At 32.2% G+C, this 14,200-nt stretch overlaps 2 protein-coding genes across 4 annotated transcripts; both read left to right on the forward strand.

Annotated features, from left to right (window-relative positions):
- Positions 1-3,319: 3,319 nt before the first annotated feature.
- LOC140807084 (receptor-like cytoplasmic kinase 176) lies at positions 3,320-7,182 on the forward strand. 3 transcript variants are annotated; one of them, XM_073163761.1, is made up of 7 exons: positions 3,322-3,661; positions 4,350-4,666; positions 5,274-5,409; positions 5,500-5,642; positions 5,723-5,846; positions 6,325-6,367; positions 6,459-6,732. In XM_073163761.1, exons 1-6 carry the CDS (start codon positions 3,610-3,612, stop codon positions 6,330-6,332), a joined length of 780 nt encoding a protein of 259 aa, XP_073019862.1. In that variant the 5' UTR covers positions 3,322-3,609; the 3' UTR covers positions 6,333-6,367; positions 6,459-6,732. The 3 variants fall into 3 exon arrangements, with proteins under 3 accessions (XP_073019859.1, XP_073019862.1, XP_073019861.1); XM_073163758.1 differs by lacking the exon at positions 6,325-6,367 and having other exon boundaries at positions 3,320-3,661; positions 6,459-7,182; XM_073163760.1 differs by lacking the exons at positions 6,325-6,367; positions 6,459-6,732 and adding an exon at positions 5,945-6,317.
- A 1,458-nt stretch (positions 7,183-8,640) lies between these two features.
- Positions 8,641-12,204, forward strand: LOC140808429 (DNA replication complex GINS protein PSF2). The gene is made up of 8 exons (XM_073165564.1): positions 8,641-8,787; positions 8,879-8,953; positions 9,046-9,160; positions 10,144-10,240; positions 10,315-10,345; positions 10,426-10,521; positions 11,184-11,336; positions 11,869-12,204. Exons 1-8 carry the CDS (start codon positions 8,740-8,742, stop codon positions 11,887-11,889), a joined length of 636 nt encoding a protein of 211 aa, XP_073021665.1. The 5' UTR covers positions 8,641-8,739; the 3' UTR covers positions 11,890-12,204.
- Positions 12,205-14,200: the final 1,996 nt, after the last annotated feature.

The raw sequence follows: 14,200 nt of genomic DNA on the forward strand, positions 1-14,200 counted from the left end.
GTTTTAATTACACCGTCGCTAATAGCGACGGTTTATTCAAACAGTGATGATATTTGCAAGCTTGCGAAGAAGTTTTATCCTGGAGATTTCACAGATCAAGAAATTGTTGCTTTGGAGTATGAATTGATACATTATAAACTTGATGTGATGCAGAATTTAAAGGTTTCTACACTTGTTGAGTTGTGTCAGCAATTGACCGAGAGTGGACGGTCAAGTGTTTATGTTATGTTGACTAGATTGATTCATCTTGTTTTGACATTACATGTGTCTACTGTCACTACTGAGCGGGCTTTTTCAGCAATGAAGCATGTGAAGAGGGTACTTCGCAATAAAATTGAACGAGATTTAGCTAAACATATTGATGAATTTTATGTTTTAAAATCTCGTAGGGCATAACTTCGTTGAACGATATAATGTAAATTTTTTTTAATAATATATAACTTATCATATTGAGTTCAAGCTCCCCCCCCCAACTTTTATTCCTGGATCCGTCCGTGAACTCAGCGATGAGTTTTGACGTAGCCAAAAATTCGACGACGTGTTTCGCTTACATTTTGCTACGTTTGTCAACGTCGCGAAATGTAAAATTTCTTTTAGTGATATAGAAATTAATGTTTTTTTTTGTAATTTTTTTTTATCAGAATGCCTGTTATTGTAACTTGCATGTATTGCTTGCATGTGAATGCACATGGTCTTGTTCATCCAAAGAGTCAAATGATGTCTTAAATTGGCATATTATCACGACATTGAATATATGATATCAAAAGTCAATTAAGTACCAGACAAAGTGGAAATATATATCTTAATCCGGTAAATAAATTATAAGCACATATTAGAATTTTTTTTTGGTCTTTAACTTGTTCATAAATCAACGCCTACCTAACGTTATTTAATATTTATTTTCTGTCAAAAAAGGTAAAAAAAAACACAACAAAGCACTCCTATCACGAGTTTCAAGTGTCGCAAATTTTAACTTTTAGATGTGTTTTTTTCCTTGGTGCTTTGTTTGGTAGTTAGGCGTTTGATGACGATGATATATATTCTCATTTTTTGGATACATTGCCATTTTTTATTTTTAAATTATTATATTGTCACTTTTGTAAATAGTTTGCATATCTATTTTTTAGATTTGCCTTATTGGATCGAGTATCAGCTATTTTATCAAAAAATATAGGTGATGATAACGTGAAATGACTTTGTTCCAAATTGTACTACGTACATTACATTCTTCACAAATATATATGTTGAATTAGTGTTTAATTTAATTGTTTAGCAAGTAAGTCTTTGTTTAATTGAAATTGTTATATATATATTTTTTTAAATTTGAAAATATAGCATACAATAAAGCAGGGAATTTTATTGCATGGAAAAACATAATTTTAATATTTTAAACTATACAATAACTCATGCTTTTTTATGGAAGTTCTCCGTTATTGATTGCGTGAATCTAGATTTGCCTTCTTGTCCTCACTAATTAATCACAACCAAATTTTATGTACTTTGATTATAGATAAAACATTAAATTGTGAATTATTAATTGCTTGTACAAAACTAGTTAGTAAACATAATACCGGGAGTGTTTATTATATTCAAATATCATTAGATCATGCAAGTCTCACGTATTTTATGAAAGTTGACAAATATTTTGATGATCTAAACGCTAACATTTGACCACATCATAGGAGGAGAAATACTCCAAGTGTAGCATAAAGTAACCTTTTACAAGAAGTTGCTATTAAATGGATCGGATAAAGTGTAATGTTGACGCGGCGGTTTTTTAAAACTCAAGGAGGGCGAGCTACGAATGTGTATCCCGTAACTCTAATGGCGGCATTGTGAAGGGCATTTGCTGGCGATCACTCCCATTCGGACGGGCTACGCCGGGACACCCTCTCGGTCCCCCTTCTAACGGTCTTCTTCGTGATTTCAGGCTCAGTGCAAATTCGAAACCGGCCTGCGTCTGGACTAGTGTCACTTGCAAGAACCAGATCCTAAATTTTCAGTGAGTATCAAATTGAAATACAAAATTTATTGCAAAAATTTGATAAATATGGCACGAGCAATAATATTGTATCTAACTTTTTTATTCCTTTTTGTAATATGGGAATTAAAATTTATTTTCATAATTATAACAAGCACTAGGAAATAAATTATCATCACTATTATTTTTCTAGGAAAAGTATTATCTCCTTTTACATATTTTTCTATCTTTTTGTCTGTCTTATTATACTTTAATTGAGCAAACTCAATTCATATTGAATTACATTCGAACCCCAAACCAAAATCTAATCCATATTTCATTTTTTTCATTCTTAAAAACAAAGAACTCGCTGTGATTACTCTCATAAGTGGATCTAGTAAATCCAAGATATATACACAGTAGCCTACAAACAACGTATCAAATAAAGCTAAACAAACTAGAGTAGAAAATGCTTTTATGAGATTCGAACTTGGAGATCTGTAAAAATGATCGATTATAGAGACAGCCAAATCGGGAGTAGAGTGATCCCTCAAACGAGAATCTTGGAATTTGATAATTGGACCTCAATCTACAATGCTAATAAATTGGACACCCAAAATTTAGATATGTGACCATCACAAATTTCAAGTTAAAAATAAGGGTATTTACCTATAAATTTCAACAAATTTATGTTGAGTGTGTCTCATGTGAGACCATCTCACATATCTTAATCCGTGAGATGGATCAACCATACGGATATTCACAATAAAAAGTAATACTCTTAGCATAAAAAGTCATACTTTTTCATGGATGACCCAAATAAGATATTTGTCTCACAAATACGACCCGTGAGACCGTTTCACACAAGTTTTTGTCATTTATGTTTATTTTCATAATAAATAAATATTAATCTCATACATATTGATAAATATTTATTCTTAAATATAATTTTAAGACAATTAAAGAATCTCGGACATATACTTTTTAACAAATTTCACTAATTAAAACAACACATTTGAACAAAAATTCCAATTTCTTTTAAAAGATTTCAAAGCTAACTGAAAAAGGGTCAAATCAAACAGGATACCATTCAAACCAATTGACCAGCTCTAATACTCAACCAATGGCTGAAAATACATGCAACCCGAAAAATGCAGACTTTTTGTGACAAAAGAAGATAAAGACTCTTCCTTTCCCCTTCATTTACTACGCCCCAGCCCCCAACCCCACACGTTAAATGCATACATACAGAACATTTATGTATCTATAATTCTCGTGTCTGTATCTGAAGCAAGTTGTTTAGCTCTATACGAAAAGTCAACCCTTTTGGCCTTTCCAGAGATTATTATTATATCTGTGAAATAAAATATTGTAGCTCTAGCTTCTCGTGATGCCAACCCAGCACACGTAAAAGAATTCAACATTTTTTTTCCATTCACGGATATATATCAAATATATTTATAGTGCACTCGTGTTTACACCTTCGAGATTGACCTTTTGGCCTAATTTCGCTTGCGTTTTTTGGGTGTGGTGTGATACAAATGTCGCTAAAGTGAATTTTCAGTCCCTTTTCTCTTTGACCCGTTATTGTTTTTGTGAGGAAAGATTGAAGGGGCAGCTCAAAAAGGAGTTCTGGGGGTGTTTGATTAATGGGTTCTTGCTGCAGCGTTCGAATAAGGGCTGATAGTCCTCGGAGAGATGGTTAGTGGGTTCTGTTTTTCAAAGCCTGTGTTACCTCAGTTTTGTTTTTCTTGATAAATATTGAATCTTTGTAAATTATAGTTTAGTGGTGATTTTGTGCTTGTTTGAGTTTCTTTTGGGGTCAAGTTCAGATTGGGTTGGAGAAACCAAGAACCTAAACTTGAGGTTGGGGCGAAAGTTTTTTTGGGGCCAGACTAAAGCTTTTTGTTAAAAGCATTAAATTTGTAGATTTTAATGATCTGTTTTGGCTTCCAAGTTTCTTTGGAGATGGAGCTCTCCTCTGTGTTTGCATGGTGAATTTGAAGTATAATAGCATCGTGTTTCTTTATGATCGTTTCATTTCCCCCCCTGAGAGTACAAGTATGTAGCTATGCTTTTCTGACAGATTTGGTCTATTTTTTGTGTCAAAATTGCTGTCTATTTTCAACATAATCCAAATTTAGGAATAAATATCATGATTAAGATAATACTCTCATTTTGTGTGCGAGCGCATACGTGTGAGCTAATTTTCCTAGATGCAATCTTGAAAAGGAATCCGAAAGTATATGCTAAAATTTCCCTTTCTACTTAACTTTTTTTGGCTATCAGATCTTGAATTCTATTTATAAATGGCATGTCTTTGCCTCACCAAGATGTTAAAAAACTGTAGTTTATTAATCCGGTGGAGTTTTGGGTACTGTTATCACAGGACCAAGTTCAAGGTATGTAGGCATTGATGGGAGAGACACAAGCAGCAGACGTTCGTCTTTCTCCGTTCCTTTGACCCCTCGAAGCGAGAATGAAATCTTGGAATCATCGAAACTGAAGACCTTCAGCTTTAACGATCTCAGAATTGCCACAAGAAACTTCCGGCCTGACAGTGTTTTAGGAGAAGGTGGTTTTGGTTGTGTCTTCAAAGGGTGGATTGACGAAAATACGTTTAAAGCTGCGAAGCCCGGGACTGGAATGGTTATTGCCGCGAAGCGATTGAATCAAGAGGGTCTCCAAGGTCACAAGGAATGGTTGGTGAGTATGATGACTTTGCAAGTTTAACGTTTCCATGTTGTATGGGACGGCTATACTAAGCCAGTAGGCTAAATCACGATGAAGAACACCACACTGTTGCATTGAAATACTGTACAAGGAATGTGAATAGCGCGTGACTGTTATAACCTATAAAACCGAGCATATATCATTGTAGTAAAAGCTTAACTTATAAAATTATGGCATGCGTGCTCGGTTGTACAGATAGTGGTGATCATGCGTGTAACAACCAATACAACCGTCTATTGTCGGTCTTACAATTGGTATGCGAGCAAAAATGGCTTGCTCGAGTCACACGAGTTGGAAATTTGAGCAATTGTTGAAAGGCGAGTTGTTTGAGAGCAAAAATTGTTTCTATTGTGAAGTAGCTAACTTATTTAGCACAGCAAATGAAATGCAGCTTTTGGGTTATCATACTACTCAAAATATTTGAGTTGCATCACACCATCAGCTATAACTTTTGATGTATTAATAATCGCTCCAATCTCACTATCAATTGTAGTAGTGTTTCATGCCACCTTTTGCATTCCATACTTTTGTTATGATAAAAATAAAGTGAATGCTTATGTTTATCCCTATTTGAATACAGACTGAAATCAATTATCTGGGGCAGCTATACCATCCTCATCTAGTGAAATTGATCGGTTATTGTTTAGAGGAGGAGCACAGACTTTTGGTTTACGAGTTTATGCCTCGTGGCAGCTTGGAAAATCATCTTTTCAGGAGTATGTTGACATTTTGTTGATCTCACCATATTATGCAGATAGAGTTTTATTTGTCATGATAACTTATAATCGTTGAATGAATTTCAATAGGGACATCTTACTTCCAGCCATTATCTTGGAACGTCCGAATGAAGGTGGCTCTTGGTGCCGCAAAAGGTCTTGCATATCTTCACAGCCCTGAAGCCAAAGTTATATATAGAGATTTCAAAACCTCAAATATCTTGCTTGATACGGTACATGGATTAACAATTCAGCACTTTTTTAAAAAAGTCAGATTTTCCCGGTTTTATGCTTTTTTCTTTTGGATGTATAGAACTACAACGCGAAACTTTCTGATTTCGGGTTGGCCAAGGATGGGCCTAAAGATGGTAAAAGCCATGTATCTACAAGAGTGATGGGCACTTATGGCTATGCAGCTCCAGAGTATATGGCCACAGGTAATTAATTACCTTAAATTACCGAAACAAATATAATCATGTAGTCAAGATTATATTACATAATCTGAATACTCACAAAATATTCAATCCAAGTGCAGAAACATGTGAAACTTAAATGTATTCATTCGGTAGGAAGATCATTTCAAAACGTGGGTCCTTTAGCCGTAAGGCATCTCATTTCTCTTGGAATTTTGATAGATTTGCTTAATTAATACTTCTTGAAATTTACTCGTCATCAATATCCTTACCTGAGCGTTTGGCGTACATTAACATTAAGGCAAGATATGGCTGTTGGCAACGAAATAACAAATCTTGTAGTCCCAAAATCTGGCAATCAATGCAGATGCCTGTTCTAAGAGCAGCCACCAGACGTCGCGGACAAATTTTTTTATTCTTGAACTTGCTTACTAATCACTATCATAATCTCTAGATGACCCCTTCCCCCGCCCCTCTTATCGCTTCTGTTTTCTACATTCAGGAACTTGACCTCCCACAAATTCCAATTTTCCAAATTTGAAGAGGTCTGCTCAGAGTTAGAATGATCCATGCGATTGTAAAAATACAATTCTTTTCACTTTCTTGCCTGATATTTTGTTCCTTTCTTCTTTGAAGGTCATTTAACTGCAAGAAGTGACGTATACAGTTTTGGGGTCGTCCTACTTGAGATGTTAACTGGTCGACGTGTGCTAGACAAGAACCGACCCCATGGAGAACACAATCTTATCGAATGGGCAAAACCTTATCTTGCTAGCAAAAGAAGAGTACTCCAAGTTATGGACGCCCGTATACAAGGTCAATACACGCAAAGCGTGGCGTTGAAGGCTACAACTCTTGCTATCAAATGCTTGGCTACAGAACCAAAGTACAGGCCGAAAATGGTCGAAGTGGTACACGTGTTGGAACAACTTCAAGACACTGGAATCGTAAGGAACGAAGAAACTGAGAAGCAACGCAGAACAAGTACTAAAGATAGTAGTAGAAAGGCTGCTTCTTATCCGAGGCCTTCGGCCTCGCCCATTGCTTGAATTGGGAAGAAGCGGAGGCAAATTCATCTGTATTTATAAGTTTTAAGGTTATTAATAGAAGTGCAAAACGGTGATTTGAATGAAACCCATCATGTTTTTGGGAGTTTTATTTGGTTGCACCATCACTTTGAGATGTGTACTGTATAGTCTGTCATTCTTTGTTGTAATGAATGACACTGGAAATTGTTCCATTAGAAGAATTCTAGAGTACAACTCCTATTCACAGGAGAGCAGCCGGGAAATTCATCACACTTGTATGGATATGCTTTTGAATTGTATGAAATTGAAAGATAAGTTATATGTAGACTAAATTTTCATTACCCGCAACCAGATAAACTTAAATCAATGAATTCGTTGCGCGCGAAAGATGTGGTATTAGTTCATTGTATATTTTTGTTTCATCTAATGTTTACCTCAAACTCTAAAAAAATATCATTATAAATTATTATTATTGTTATATACATATATACTGATATATCATTCTTAGGTCGTATATAATTCTATCATACGAGCGAGAGCGAAAGAAAATAGTAAAACCATAAAGCAATTCCTTCCAACTTTCCACAAGGGTTCTTTTAATCTTTTTTCCACTTGTTTTGGCCTTTCTCCTTTTGTTTTTGTGGGTTGCATGAGTTAAGTGGTGTTTTTTTTTAAAAAAAGTTTGTCTTATTCGTGGTGGATTCTATCCATTTGATATCTAATTAATATTTGAGTAGTCTCTTGTTAGATGGTCTCACGAATCTTTATCTGTGTGACGGGTCTACCATACCGATATTCACAATAAAAAATAATACTCTTAGGCTATGTTTGGTGTGTAGGATATGATAATTAATTGGATTGATAACAAAACTCAAGTTAAGGATATATAATATGTAGTGATAAAGAATGTTTTGTTTGGTAAGATTTTAATGAGTAGGATAAATTTTACATTTTTTATTGTTGAGATAAAAATACCCTAAATTAATTGATCCAATATTCACCACTTATGTAATATTATTATTTTTTTTCAAATTATGTAATTTATTTTTCATTAAATTCACTTTATATTATCCGAACTAGCTATTTCATATATTTATTTCCTAGTTTTTAGCTTATATTTATCGAATAGTTATTTTTTAAAATAATAATTAATAAAATTTTAAGTACTAATTTAATTACAAAATAAACATAAATGAAAAATATTTTATGGTGATTAGCAATCAAGAGAAAACGAAAGGGTCAAATTGGAATTTATGGTATGTTTTAGGATTGAGATTGACAATCCTCTCAAACCAATGGGTTGCCTTATCAATCACATAGGTTTTTTTAATCATGGGCTTCTTGATTAATTGGGCCCATAAAAAATGAGACCAACATGAGACTAAGAATCTATCCATTCCTTATCACACACCAAACATAGCCTTAGCATAAAAAATAATACTTTTTCACTGATGACCCAGATAAGAGATCTGTCTCATAAATAAGACTCGTGAAACTGTCTCACACAAGTTTTTACCTTAATATTTATTTGTGAGATCGGCTGAGTTATAAAAAAATATTTATGATTTTAATCAAATGATAAAATAATTTTTTAAAATTTAGAATATAAAATATAAAGGAAATAATATTGAACATTTATTATGAAGAAATTTTTTATTTAATTTTTACCAATGATGAAATGAAAATATTAATTTTATTTTTATGTGTATATAAATGATTATTTTTTTTTTTAAAAAAAGATAAATGATTATTTTACATTTATGTTAAAATTTGTTATATTTTAGGCGAATCAAGTATACATTCCCGACTAGGGCTGTCAACTCACACACTTGACACTGCCTGCAGTTCTACTTCCAAACTGACCACAAAATCTGCTAAGATCAAGGAAAATGGCCGGCGTATCGGGGCCCCATGCCTCCGCCTTCTCGGCGGCAGAGGTATGCTCTGTTTCTCCCACGTTTTTTGCTGAATTTTTTTGTTGTTGATGCATCAATTTTGAATTTTTTCGGTAATTATGCGAGTCCGCAGATGGAATTTCTCGCGGAGGATGAAATGATAGAGATTGTGCCTAATATGAGGATGGAACCACTTAATTTCATCTCTGTATGTATATTTCCATTAGTGAATTCGCATAAAAAAAATTCATTTTTGTTCGTGATCCAGTCTTTACACTTTTTTCCCCTGGCAATTGATAGGGGGATTTTGGCCCTTTTAGACCGCAAATACCAACTGAAGTTCCGCTTTGGCTTGCCGTGTCCTTGAGGAAGAGAGGCAAGTGCACAATTCGGACTCCTGAATGGATGTCTGTAGGTGAGTTGCAACATCTGACAGTAAACTATTTTTGTGGAATTTGTCTAAATGGCAATTTTACTTCAGCTTTTAATTTTTCTTTACAAACTTGATTGCACATTTCCCCTTTCTGTAAATATGTACATTATCCAATCCTCATTTTCTTATGATTTTACTTGCTGCTTAACCATTTGTATGGGGTGCTAACTATTTCTTTCCGTGTATGCATTGTTGGGATACTTTCTATTTACTTAGTTCTGTGCAGTCTGCATGTTTAACATTTCAGAGAAACTAGAAAAACTGAGGCATTAATGCATTAAAAACCAAAATAAGTAGACCTTCTGTTCTAATGAGCTTGGAAATTGTGGAGAACACATATCTCCATTAAAAGCTATTACGTCAAAACAGTCTAATCAAACCATCAGTATATGACACCGGCGCACCGCAACATATCCCAATCACATGCGATTGTGGAATTCTGTATTTAAACTACCCCTTGTATGTGATGTTAGATAAGACAGCACAAAAGGAACCGGTTTGACTTGGGAGAACAGATCTTTGTGTGGGACAACATGAGCTATGAGAAATATGTGATGACCCATGATAGTAGAAGCACAAAAAAATATGTAAATGTACCTTTTCAATTTGGAATGGCATACAAGTTACCTTGCATTAGACATTGATGCACTGTTTCCATCTTTTTCGATATTACATTGGAATCAAACATAGCACCGAGGAACTAATGCAAGTTCTAATAACTCCTTTTGCTTTCAAAGCTTCTCAAGGGAACGCTGTTAATGTTTTGTGTAAATTCTATTCTAACTTCGAATTATGATTTAGGTGCAGAAATTTCTTTTCTGTTAATAGGCATTTGTGTTTAATTGTTCTTTGGTATCTTGATTCACAGTAAAGGTTTCTTTTCGGGTTTAATTTTTCTAAATATCTAAGGACTAATGTGAAGTTGCAGGAGTAGATTTAATATTATGTTATCCCTTTTTCATTAGAAAAGTTGACACAAGTGCTGGAAGCAGAGCGAGATTCTGAGAAGTTTCAGCCTTTACCATTTCATTATGTAGAAATATCAAGGCTTCTTTTTGATCAGTAAGTAGATTGTCTTTTGAGCATTTCTAGTATATGTTTATGGCTATTTTTGTCATGTTTTTTCTTGAATACAGTGCTCGGGAAGATATTCCTGACGTATATATGGTTAGTAAAGTTGACCGGTTGTTCATACCTTCCATTTGTTGGTAATATTTTCTGTAAACTGGTGTTCAATGTATATGTAGGTTAGGTCTCTTATTGAGGACATTAAGGACGTTCGGTTTCACAAAATTGGGACTGGCTTGGAAATAATTTCGAAGGAACGTACATATGCACTAAGGGTATGAACTGTGTGATAATACTTTTATTACTGCTCAACTGCTTCGAATATGGGGCAATGCTGATTTACTTCTGATATGGAAGTTGATGATGCCTAAGGGAAATTTATTTTTTCAGATGAATTTTGCCGTTGAAAATTTTATCATGGTGTATAAATTGTCCTTAGAGAAAACCACTAAAACAACCTTGTGTCAGAAATGAATGTGGTTGATTTTCCACAAGAAATTTAGTTAGTAGCTTTTTTCCTGCATTAGCATTTTTCTGTATTTTGATTGGATTTTGAACCATTGATTGCTATATAGTATATACCACAAGAAGAAAATTGTGGCTTTTGCTAGCTGTTCCCTCGTCTACATTGAGCATACTCACTTCATATGGGAACTTTGTTTCTCAATTCAAGCCAATTTCCTTACCTTGTGAAGATTCGGGGAGCCTTTTGCTTAGAGGTGGTAGTTAGGTGGAAACCTCATTTATACATGCAATCTGCTTCTTTGTCCTTGCTCTTTTTTTGCATGAGATGAACTGTGATTGGAAACATGAATGTCAATTTGCTAATCAATTTTGTGCAGATGGCAAGGGACTAGGTTTTATATCACGTGGAGATATTATGGTTTAATGTAATTTTATGCTTTCCCTCCTGACTGTGAACCTTGAAATTTTGCAGCTTAAAAATTTATCTGCTATGGAAGCAAATATAGTTCGCCCATTTGTTACAAAAGCTCTTGAGACGTTTCATAAGCTTAGCAGTTCTGAGATGATACAAGAAACAGACCACATATCCAATAGACAGCCCCAAGCAACCAATCGTGGGCCCAGAGTAAGTTCTCCTCTTGTGCTTTTCGTCTCTCCCAACTCAGAATTTGCAATTTTTCCATCCTACAAAATGAATCATTTTAAATTTTTTATATGGACATTTGTCTTATTTTGGATGAAAATAGACTCAATTAATCACTAAACCAAAAGTTATATTTTGTTGTCAAATTTCTATACTGTAGATCTTTTGCTTCTCTTCATTGTTTTCAAAGCGTAATTCTGTTGCTTGGATTGATGTATTTAAAATGATGGATTCAAATTTACGATTTCAAACTCGTTGAATTGTTTGGATTGTCAAAATTCAATTGAATTTCAAATCAATTTTATATCAAGATAAATAATTTCAATATTAATTACGGTGGATTTCAGATACACTCAAAATTGGTGACATTTGAAATTTATTCCTGAAATCCCAAATCAAATCTATCAATCCATGCGCAACCTTTGGTCACAAACTCGTAAGTGCTTTGTTGTGTTTAAATTTTTGTAAGCCATGATATTATTAATTCAAACACCTCGCTTCTTTTAATGTTCAGCGGCAACTAAAAGACAGATGAGTAGATCTGGAGATGATGTGAAAAATCTTTGCAACCGTGTATGGACCAGCATCGACGGAGTTCTTCGCGCTACCAGTAAAGTGCTTCTTTACTAGATTTATTTTGTTGTGAACATTTCAGTGAGAGTACCTAACTGATGACATTTTGATGTTATCATTTCATTTGTACCATGTTCAAGTATAGTGTTACACAATCATATTCAGCTTGCCGTTCAAATTTGCATAGAAATTAGATTCTGATGTTTCATTAAAGAAGCAACTTTTGAGTTCTGGTTGTGAGATAGGATACTAATTGACAAAAGTGTGAGTGTTGACAAAAGCTTATTAATTTAAAGATTGGTGCTTGATTTATTATAAGAATCCTTCATAAAGTAACGATGCATCGAACAAACCACTTTATAATTCTGCTTAGTATACTTTTTATACTAACATGAAGTACGTGCATTGAAACTAATTATATATGATATGAATTAAAATATATATATAGAAAGTTAAAAATTCAATTTAAAAACTTGTATTATCAGTAAATGATAATAAATAAAACACATGAAACAATATGGATTGAAACAAAACTCAAAAAATGTTTATTGATTAATACACTATACATTAGGGAAAGTAACAAAAAAATAATAATAATTTAGATGAAGATGAAATGAGATGCATAATATATAAATAACATAGCAGATGTTAATTCAAATTTATATTTTGACCTCAATCATCTACTATCATTATAACATATCACTAAATATATATCATAGAGATATATAGTAAGTACAATGAAGAAAAAATGGATGACATAACACTTGAAAAGCAAAAAATAAATAAAAATCAAACAAGTAAATTAAATGAACTGTTTTATCTTCTTTTTTCATTTGCCCATGTACAATTCTTTAAGAGAAACTGAAGGTCAAAACTATGATCCCAAATACAATTTCAGTATCAAAATTTTTAATCTTAAGTCTTTAGCAATTTACAAATACTCCAAAGAACAATGGCAATAAGGTGGTGTCTTTGTAAGTTTCAAAGAAATTAAAGGGAGAATTAATGGTTATAGATTTTAAATTTAGTTAATATTAACATTTAATTTGACATTCATGATCATTGATTCATTAACCTAAGAATAAATTTTGTTAGAATAATAAAATTAATAAAAAAAATACAATTTCCATAAGTGTCTTGTGATATTAAAATTTTAAATATATGTTCTTAAAGAGCCTTTCGATCTATGTAGATTTGGTATTTTTACTATTGTATAACTAAGTTAATTAAAATAATTATTAACATATTTAAATTTTCAAAAACAATAGTTATATTTTAATGAAATGAAAATATAAATTTAATAGTAACAAATATAAAATAAATAAATAGCATAAATTAAATAGTAATCGCATACAATGCAATGACAAGTGTATAGACGAATGTAAATTTAATATTATCTAAATCATTACAAATCAATTCACTTAACTCACATTAATATTAACAGTAGCAAATAATCAAAAATAAAAAAAACTTAATGCATATATTCCCATAATTAACTTATAATCATTTCATTATAAACCAATTAATTATCATATTGGTTAAATAAATATTTGCACCAAATTATTCTATTTACATTCTTTCAAGTCAAATGTGCACATATTTTTATAATTCAACAACAATTCACAATATCACTATTTGTCTATATTTAAACAATAAAAAGACAAACAATGTTATATAAGCTAATCATATTCAACCACACATATCGAAATCCTTTTAGCAACGAAGTCAATTTATTAAAGAAAAATAACAGAAGTGAACGAGCTCAAAACATATTATATTTTTTCGTTCAAATTAATTATTTATTGAATTTGTTTAGTTGATGTTTGATTATCATTTTGTCAATATTATTGTCATTATATATGCGTATGGGAATAAGTCTACGATTGCAAATAAATTGTCATGGCATTATAATTATAATTAAGTATTATTTGATAATATATAATTATGAAGAGACTTAAATAAAATAGAATTAATGAGAGAAATTAAAACAATTAATCATTCAATTTATTTTATTTATCATAGGTCTTTCATAATATAATTTTTTGAAGTTTTTTTAAAATTTAGTTACATTATAATTATTTTTAATAAATCATTAAGTTTATTCAAATAATATTGAAATAGCACAATAAATAACATAATTAATTTAATTTAGAATTTAAATTAAAGTCCTAGAAAATTATTAAAATGAACTCAATAAATAACATAATTAATTTAATTAGAATTTAAATGTAAAATTCAAGAAAATTATTTTAAAAAAATTAATTATTTTAAAT

The sequence above is a fragment of the Primulina eburnea genome, chromosome 12, assembly GCF_022965805.1.
Source record: "Primulina eburnea isolate SZY01 chromosome 12, ASM2296580v1, whole genome shotgun sequence".
Classification (NCBI taxonomy): Eukaryota; Viridiplantae; Streptophyta; class Magnoliopsida; order Lamiales; family Gesneriaceae; genus Primulina; species Primulina eburnea.